This window comes from Macrobrachium nipponense, chromosome 16 (genome assembly GCF_015104395.2).
Source record: "Macrobrachium nipponense isolate FS-2020 chromosome 16, ASM1510439v2, whole genome shotgun sequence".
Lineage (NCBI taxonomy): Eukaryota > Metazoa > Arthropoda > Malacostraca > Decapoda > Palaemonidae > Macrobrachium > Macrobrachium nipponense.
Window position 1 is genome coordinate 4,760,320 of NC_087209.1, and position 10,180 is coordinate 4,770,499.

General features: G+C 34.3%; 1 protein-coding gene across 1 annotated transcript; it reads right to left on the minus strand.

Moving 5' to 3' along the window:
• Positions 1-6,782: 6,782 nt before the first annotated feature.
• On the minus strand, positions 6,783-10,173 carry LOC135195539 (bumetanide-sensitive sodium-(potassium)-chloride cotransporter-like; the record flags this gene model as incomplete). Its single annotated transcript, XM_064221791.1, is given in 4 exon segments — positions 6,783-9,239; positions 9,242-9,345; positions 9,593-9,725; positions 9,999-10,173. Coding segments are annotated over 4 exon segments (441 nt in total), but the record flags the coding sequence as incomplete, so codon positions are not given.
• Positions 10,174-10,180: the final 7 nt, after the last annotated feature.

Sequence of the window (10,180 nt, forward strand, 5' to 3'; positions counted from 1 at the left end):
ACATAAGCTTGATAAAATGCAGAAACGCTCAGTGTTTGTTCTTAATAGACTAGAACACATGCTAACTTGTGTGAGGCACATCAGGTGGAGTTTTCTTTTGTTTCAGGTGTGCAGAACCCAGCAGACTGTGTAACCAGACCTATTTCTCATAATCAGTTAACTAAGACTAATTTTATCACGGGGACCAGAATTTTTGACTGATGCATCAGATAACACTATTAGTAGAGATATTCTTACAGTACTGGTTCCAGACCCAGATTATTCTGAAAGGGTAAAAAAATTTGCAGGTTATGTTGAAATTCAAGGCACTGATCCTTATCAATTAATTCCTCCTGAAAAGGTATCTAGTTTTGGTAAGCTGGTTAATATTAATGCTTTAGTGTTAAAATTTGTAAATTGTCTGAAAACCTCCTTAGTTCGCAAACATCCAGACAAGTATTCTCATTTGTTTCTTCACTCTGCTGATTTTAACTATTACAGGGAGGCATATCATAGAGTAATTCTGTTGGACCAGAGAAGTCTGTTTCCTGAGATTTTTGAGTACTTTAATTCTGCTTCAAAGAAATTAAGTGACATTCCACCTTTGGTTTCTCAGCTAAATGTATACCAAGATAACAAAGGGTTGCTGAGAGTAAAAAGTAAGTGTGACAGAATCAAGAAAATTAGGAAATACAGGGAGTATGGTTTTCCACTGCTGATGTCAAAGTGTAGCCCATTAGTTCCTTTGTTAATTAGGCACACACATCTTAGCTTACATCATGCAGGGTGTTATTCTGTTATACAAGAAATTAGGAAAACTGTTTGGATTCCCATATATTTTCTTTAGTAAAGAAGTATATAAGGGCCTGTATTGGATGCAAAAGGTTCAGGGAAAGACCTATTAAATTAAATCAAAGTTCTTATCGTGAGGTTAGAATTGATCCATCAAATGTCCCATTCCGTAATATTTACATTGATCATATGGGACCCTTTTATGTTAAAGTGAACAATTCCAAAGAAAAGGTATGGATCCTTGTAATTAGTTGCATGTGGTCAAGAGCGGTAAATCTAAAGCTGTGTGATAGTCTCTCGTTGAGGATTTGCTAAGAGCCTTGCAGCTCCACATTTATCAATTTGGAATGCCTGAGTATATTGTCTCTGATTTGGGAACTCAAATGACTGCTGGATCCAATATTATAGAGACTTTTCTTTCTGATTTTGAAACTAAAGATTTTCTGAGAAGGCATAATATGAATGAGATCAAATTTGACCACTATTATAAGGGTAACAGTGAACTTGGGGGATTAGTTGAAATCTGTGTTAAGCTGTCTAAAAGACTGATACAAGGAGCTATTGGTAAAAACATTTTACCATACAAGGATTTTGAGTTTATTGTATCTAAAACAGTTCACCTTATTATCGCAGGCCTATAGCCTTTAAAGACTCATTGAGAGAATATTCTCTGGAGAATTGCCTGAAGTCATAACTCGGAGAAAGTTGTTATATGGATGGCCGCGATCTTGTAACATTGAATATCATTCCACAGTTGCAAGGTACTACTTTAGATCCGGATTGGTCAGTTGATCCAGTGGATTTGATAAGGAACTCCTATGAAAAACTTGTTAAAGTACAATCTAAGCTGATAGACATCTATAATAATGAATTTTTAAACCATCTTGTATATCAAGCAACAAGTAAAAAGGATAGGTATAAACCTGTACCACATAAGCAGTTAAAGGTAGGAGATCTAGTTCTAGTTAAGGAAAATATGACCAAAGCCATTGATTACCCCATAGGAATTGTTAAAGAGCTCACTAAGAATATTTACGATGAAGTTACTGGGGCTAAAGTAATGCTAGGTAAAAGTCGAAGATTTGTCAAGCGTCATGTGACAAGCCTGATTCCTTTAATGTCAAGTGATCATTGACAGCATGGCTAAAACTAAGGAAATTCTTTCACGGGAAGACCTTTAATCTGTATATATTACTAGTTAAGTTTTTGTTTTAAATTTATTTTCCATTGATTTTTCAGATGAAAATTCAATCCCTCCCCTCGGAGTGTATAAAAATATATATCTTAAATATATATTCCTATAACATTTTGTAAAAAGTTTATTGCTATTTTTGGGTGATTGAGAAAATTTCTTTATGATCGCTAATTACCTTACATGGAGAAACATTCCTTGGAATTGTAATTATCTCCGTAGTTTACTTTATAAATTTCTTTGAATTTGTTTCCTTTTAATTTTTTGTTTTAATTTAATTCCGGTTTGTTCAATTAATGTTTGAGGCTTTATTTTTCCTAATATCACCGTAAATAAAATTGTGCTAATTAACTGACCTCAACCTTCGTTGTGCAAACCAAAGTAAAGAGGAGTTAAAGATAACTACTAACTACTAATTTTCTGAATATTCCGAGCCAAACAACTCTACGAAGAACCTCGAAGTCACGGTCGGAAGAAAAAAAAGCAGTCCAACACCAACAGTCAAGGAGTGAAGACTCTCCCTCGCCTCACCTTCCTTTTGGATATTTTATGGATTTATATTCTTCGTCGTAGTGCTGGACATTTTTCAGGACAACACAACGATGGGACTCATTGTGTTCAGTGCTATGAATACTGAGTGTAATACCATGAAGAATTAAATTATCTACACCTCGTCTGATGAATATGGAGGCGACCTCAGTGATGGCTATGGAATTATCAATATCCATTCTCTATTTCATCCTATGAAGTCACTATAAGGTGGGTCATTGTATTGATTGGGCACAATAGTAGTGGCATTTCTTGGTGACTTTTATCATCCTCAAGTCAAAAAAATAAATAAAGCCTTGAGCACAGTAATTGAAAATCGCTCTTGAAACTAGGTTTGTTTATAGGCTACTCTAATTAAAATTATCAATTGTCGACCATAAATTGCTTATTTATTGAAATTCGGCCTTTTAACATATATTCTAAGTGATGCCTTCATCACATATATTTTAATTTGTTAATTAGGTCAAAATATGATTGAAATTGTTGGCTTTGATTTGCAATTTTTAGAAATTAATATTAAATTGAGATTTGTTTTTTGGAGGTGAATTTAATTTGTTGATTTGCCTTTATATATTGAACAAAATTTTAGTGTAGTCAAAAAATTCTATTTATATTTTCATTTAAACAATTCTATACAAATTCTAGTTTCCAATTTGAATTGGGTGGTTAAAGACTTATCTATCTTTTAGGGCTGGCTCAAGGTGGAGTGGGAAGCTTGGGACAGGAGTATATCTGCCAATGCTTTTAGGTTTGCTGAGAGAAGCAGTTACTACTCCAAGTGAACTAGCATCAACTGACAACCAACTACAATTATAAATTTCTCAAAATGAATCTACAGATGTTAGTTTTCTGTATTGCAAACAAAATATATAACACGGTCGTTTGTCCTAAGTGATTTTTTCTGCCATGGATAAAAAAGTTTGTACAGCGGACTCTTTTGAATTCCGAAATATCAGCGAATTCATGTGGGTTTAAGTCTGGTCTAAAAGGCTCTCTCCCTCCCCTGTATTTGGATGTCGTCTGAATTTACTTTGCCCTTGTGACAAGTATAATTTCACTTGCAGGCTGATTAATGGAACCTGGTTACAGTATCCTGCAGTACGAGAGTTTTTCACATCGCAACTTCAAAAAAATCGTTCGTCGCAGCGGACGACTACAGTCAAGTAACAACCGCCTACAATGTGAAAGGAATTTCATGGACTTCTTCGACCGACACCGTATCTCGTCGTTAACCTCGTTTTAATGCGGAACGCTCCGGCGGCTGTCGGAATTCGACTACAAAAGGGACATACTTCCGACAATTACGACCCGAAGGATATTCAACTCTACTTTGCTGGCGAGGACTCGTGCTGGGATGATCTATTCATCGCGAACGTAATCGTGTAGCTTAGGATGCAGAGAATAAGATGAGCGCAAAATGGAACGTTGGACCCGCCCAGGCAAATTTTCCCCTTGTTTTAACCATTGAAAAACCAAAAAGGCCTTGTTTCAGTGGCTATAGGTGTTGTCTGGAACTGTGTAATGGACGAAAAGTGGTTCGAAAGCTAGTTAAAAGTGAAGTAGTATAACCTCGGTCATGTATCCTATATATATAAATGATCATAAATAACAGAATCGAAATATATTTTTTGCGTGTACGCAATAGGAATCTCTTATATAAATGATCATAAATAACAGAATCTAAATATATCTTTGCGTGTACGCAATAGGAATCTATTTAAAATTATAAATGATCAAAATAACAGATCTAAATATATCTTTGCGTGAGCAATAGGGAATCTATTTCAAGTGCACATATATTAATCATAATTATATGAATCCATATACATATGTACTAAACAAATCAGGTAGCCTCTAATCAATATGTTACCTTTTATCTTACCAATATCTGCAGTTATTTATGAGTTAGTATATTGTTAATGATCAGATATATAACATTTAGCATAAAAATCAACGAATCAATCAGCATAAACATTAATAATTTTATCAATTCATATATGAACTTTTTTATCAGTTAAAATATGATTTTTATCATGTTACTCTTCATTCTATGCAATTATCAGAGTACATTGTATTTTCTGTAGCATAAGTATCTTAAAGAGATGAAGTGAAAAAACTGTATCATTATCTATCACGTGATCACTATTATTTACCAATTATCATTGTTTTATATTTTATTACTTGAAATCAATTCATGTACACCATGAATTTTTCTTTTCTTATATATATATATATATTCGCATAGTGTCTGTATCACACTCCTATAAGTCAAATGCAAGTCAAGTTTGAGTAATATTCAGTAGTTGGTTTTGGTAGCTTGACCGAGCTAATGTAAGTATTTACATAATAAAAACAAAAAAATATGGAATGTTAGTCCAATATATAAAAGTCTAAAACTAAGAGGTCAACCAGATTGCTTGCAGGAATGTGATCAGACTAGAGACGCTAAAGATGACGTATACAATAAGTATGTAGGCTAAGTTGACATGCCGTCACCTGTTAGTCATTCAATTGTTTATAAACATTAGTCCAAGCTCCCTGCTTGAGACAACTACCGCCTACGTGATCTGTAGCGTGTCTCATTTGATTGTGTGTTCGTATGAAACTGTCATTGTATGTATGTTCATATGTTCGAAACTACTGTCTGTTCCTTCATAACTTGTAACAGAGCTGGTAGAACGGGCAGAACAGAGTTAGCTATCGTCATTAGAAGACCTGTACCTCTTTACCTAAGCTTTATCATGTAGAGGAATAGGATTAGCCATCATCATTGGCAGAAGCGATCAAGCTATCGTTATTAGAAGACTTGTACAATCATACCTGATCTTCACCATGTAAAAACTTCAGAAGAAATTATATCTATTTTTATCTTAGTGTTTTCTACAAGAACCTCACCGAACCATGAGTTTTAACACATCGTCGTAAAGATAATACCCGACTTCGTAAGTGATCTACAAAACCCCAGACACTCCATTGAAGATGGAAGTGCAATACCAACCGACTTAGCGTATAGATTATCGCTAGTCTAACATTACCTCATAGGCGCCTTATCATACAAGGCACAAGCCCTAATATATATATATATATATATATATATATATATATATATATATATATATATATATATATATATATATATATATATATATATATTCATATGAGAAAGTATTAATTTTTCCTTTCTTATTTGTCCCAGTTATATTTATTTCAGATAAGTTTGTATAAGCATAACAGCATTTATGTATCAGTATATAACTCATTAAATCATATTGGAAATAATTTTATAATATATTTAACAGATTTATGTACATTAATCATTTCACCGTCATATTCTGATAAGTCTTATCTTGTATAATATTTGTATTTGAAGAGAAATTGTTTAAAATTAAAAAAAAATATTGCAATTTGTATATGATAAATTTACATGAATGCGCCATGAACGAAATTGCTGACTGGAAAATGCCAGATGTGGAATCTGCATCGGCATACAAACTTGGATAGCTGCTTTTTATTCTGCATTGCGGACGAAAATTCCGCACTTAAGGCCTGTCCACACGATCGGCGGACCTCCCCTCTAACGGGTACACTCGACGGGCAAACCGTCAAATGCCCGATGGGTCTTGTAGCAAAATCACCATGGTGGTGCCCGATGGCTTGAGCTACGACCCTGGCAGACGTACGTTAACAAATACATTTCTTTACTGAGCCATTCTTTGCACCACATTCTCTTCTTTTACTTCTTTATCATCACACACAAAACAAATATCATGCTACACAATATCTTCTTCTTTGCGGTAGGCACCGTGTTTATTGTACCGCATTGAACATACTACTGGCATCGTCGGGCACGCCCACCTCTCCATCGCCTCACCCGTGTGGACAACATTCCCGGATAAGCCCGCCAGAATTTGCCCGTCAACCCGGAGCACGCCGATCAGGCCCCGCTCGTGTAGACAGACCTTTAGGCAACACTGCCCGGTGATTTCATGTCTGTATAGGTATACTCAACAAAAACTGACCTAACACAGTGGGCGTCAGGGGACTAGGCTACGACTACAGTATGTTGAGGAGATAGAGCTACTTATTGGGCCGTAGCCTAGGCCAAATAAGTTATGTTAGGTAAGGATAGGTGAAATGCAACAGCTCTTATTAGGAATAATCAGATCTCTCTATCCTAAAGTTTCTAGCAAAGCGTGGGAAATAATTCATAAAGTCTTTCCAGCATTTATGGTTTTCATTAAGAAACAAAGGTTGGTAATGAAAGTCCATATAAAAGAAATTAATTTATTTTACATTCCAAAACTATTCTGATTACAGAGTAAATTAAATTGATACGAAATTTTAATTCAAATTTCTTTCCATAAAAATATATTACAAATCTTGCATTTTGTAACAAAACATACCATGTCTTGACTTGGCGTTTGTAGGAAAAAACGACAGTAGTATACTTAAACTATCTTGATTTTTTCCAGTTAATTTAGGGTTTGTCACAACTTTGTGATAGTGTAGATGTTTTTTAAACTAGTATAAATCTTCAAAAAATATCCTGTAACATTCTCTAAATATCAACTGTACACAGTGAGTAAATTTAAAACAACAAAACCAAGAAATACAGACACATGGTACTAAATACCGTGTCAATAAAATGAGGTTATTTGCTCATAACAATATCACTTCTAAGCACCACTGATCTTTACTCTTCAGGACGAAGCTGTAGCACATTATACTTTGTGGGGAGTCTTCCCCAAATGAATATTCTTTTGAGACTGATTACTTTTTTTTTCACATTCAATATGTTCACCAAGATTCAAATCCAAACAGATTGCCCATCAAATTCAGCCAAAAGACGAATTAAAAATTTTAGGAAGGTGTCAGCAATAGTGATAGATAAAAAAAGTTAAGGCATCTAAATTATTTTCAATGACTGTAGTTTGGCCTGCCTTGAATGTATGGCAATTGTAAACAGAAATTCTGAGAACCTGATGCAGGGAAGACTATCTAGAAGTACCATACAAAGATTTTCAAGCAACAAATGTGGATACATGATACACTTTAGAAGCTTAAAGGAATGACGACGTATGTTACCAAATATATTTTGAGAAATGAGACATCAAACGGCTCATCACTTTCATGTAACGACTGACATTTTGTAAATCTGTGTGAATTAGGATCTGTCTGAACGATCTTATTTTAATTGGTCGGATAAAACTTGCAAAAATATTACTATATATTTATGTACAATATATCATTGCATTCACTCATAAATTACACTATACAGCCTGTTTATACTAAAACCTATAGTACAAAAATATGAAGTAAACAGTTTATATAATTGTTGAAGAATAAATAAGAAGTACAGTAATTGTTAAATGGCGCCTATGTAAGGTCAGTTACTTGATTGTGCGAGACATTCAACAAAAACTCTGATCAGCACAAAATTTAAGTTGAATTGAAGAGGTTTCTACATGAAAATTTTGTCAAGTGCATACTACGGATGCATTCAAACAAAGAATGATTGCAACACAATTGAAAAGTTTTTAATTTTTTATCATACACAAGTGTAATACACTTGATTCCATACCAAAAACCATATCCAATTACTTTGGTAACAAAACAGTACCTTACACAACCAATTATGTAAAGAAAAATGATTTAGCAAGAATATAAATCCAACTTCTAAACAGAACAGTGATAATATTATGAAGGATTCATACAATTTCAATTTCCCTAATTTTATCAACCAACTGTATTATGCTGATGTGCTGAATTCTTGAAAAAACTATGAAATTCCGTACAAATTTGTAAATGTAATCATTATATGTGAGCATTAATGATCACCAGTTACATTAGTGAGCAATTTTTAACTGATTTCCTTTCAGTTCTCAATGCACAAGTGCTCTTGTTGTCTCCCGATATCTTCCTTAACTTATTTACTCTTGATGTAAAGGAATCTACATTAAAGATGCAATGGTTTACAAAGCTATGTCTTTTATACAAGTTTAACAAATTCTAACCTAAAAGCTTATCTACAGTGTTATTTTCCTCAACTAAAAAGTTTTTATTGTCATCTGGCTAAAGTCCTTTCACCTGCTTTTTAGAAAAACACTTGTTTACCTCACTTCCAACTTTAAGATAAACTGTTCTTGGATGGACTTGGATCAAATTCCATGTAATGTCAAAGTGCAAAGCACCAACATTCCAAGATCTTCATTTTCTAGAAACAAATCTCTCAGATTTCCTCTACTCACACTTCTAAAAGTGTATCCAGGGTACCACAAGTAAGCAATTTCTTGGCAGTTTCAAATATTTTGCAAGATGATTCACTCTTTCTTCACCACTCTGGTGTTACCTTAGGCTCTTGTAAGCTAGTACCCTCACTAATAATTATTCAGATATATATCAGTATTCATGTACTTGTATATACAACTAGAAGATCACAGACTAGGATCTCCATATCTGCAGAGAAAAAAAACCCAGAGGAACTAGTTTTCTATGAGTGATACCAATTCTGGGCTGTCTGTGAATGGAATGACTACTGAGTGTGAATGACAAAAGTTGAAAGGAAAAAATATCTGTGAGATGGATGAGTTGCACATAACACAATTATAACAACACAAACATATTTGATGATTAGGTGAAATGCCCAGGTGACACAATGAATGAATATCAAACAGTACCAGCTATCCACAAAAAATGGCTTAAGAATAGAAGGTCAGCACAGAAGACTGTTTCCTCTCAGCAGTAAGAAGGGTGGCATATCTTTGGTAAGGGTCTCTAACCAAGCCATGTACAAAGGTGCTGATACTGTCCCCACCACTGGCATTGGCAATGTCCTGAAGAAAAAGGGTAAAAGTTAGTTGTGAGGTAGACTGTTTCACACAATATAAACTTTTACAACCTGATACAGCACATTATTCCTGATGTAGATTTTTGGGTGGCCTAGCTTTCAGCTATTAGCAATAGGTTTAGAAAAATTATTTTGAGCTTACTGCTGTGGTTTTATAACAAAAAATAAAAAAAAGTTTAGTTTAGTTCTCCAAATGACTTACAGAAAACATTATAATAACGTCCAATACTTACATCACAATCAAGGAAGCTTGTTTAGAATGCTGTAGCAGAAGCTCTTTCAGACGAATATGTCGGTTGGTTTTCTCACGCAAAGCAACCAGCTCTGATTCTGTGATGCAGCCTTCCTTGTCTTCTCTTTCAACTTCTGAGAAAGAGAGGTAATGCCAAGATTACAAAAATGACTCTGAAGTCTCTGGTACTGTTAGTTCACCAATGCTTACAATCATTGTGATGTTGAAAAGGATAAAAAGAGTTAATGTTGCCATTCCATTTTTAATGGGCTTACACCAGACATATATGAAGCATGAAAATATTTAAAGGAGATTCTTTATTAACTAACGTCAAGGATCAATGCGTATAAAATATTCTCGATTTTACTTCATAGATGGGTACAATAAATTCAAAGTAGTTACTGTACCTTCATTTTCCCCTTCTGGAATAACTTCAAATTTGCTGATAAGGTTATTAAATTCATTCACTGATTCCTCCCTTGGCTTCTTTTGGACATCTGGGATCATCACTACATCACTAAAGTCAATACGGAACTTGCACAAGAGTTCAGCCATCTTCAACTGCTCAGACGCTAAGTCATCCTGAAAT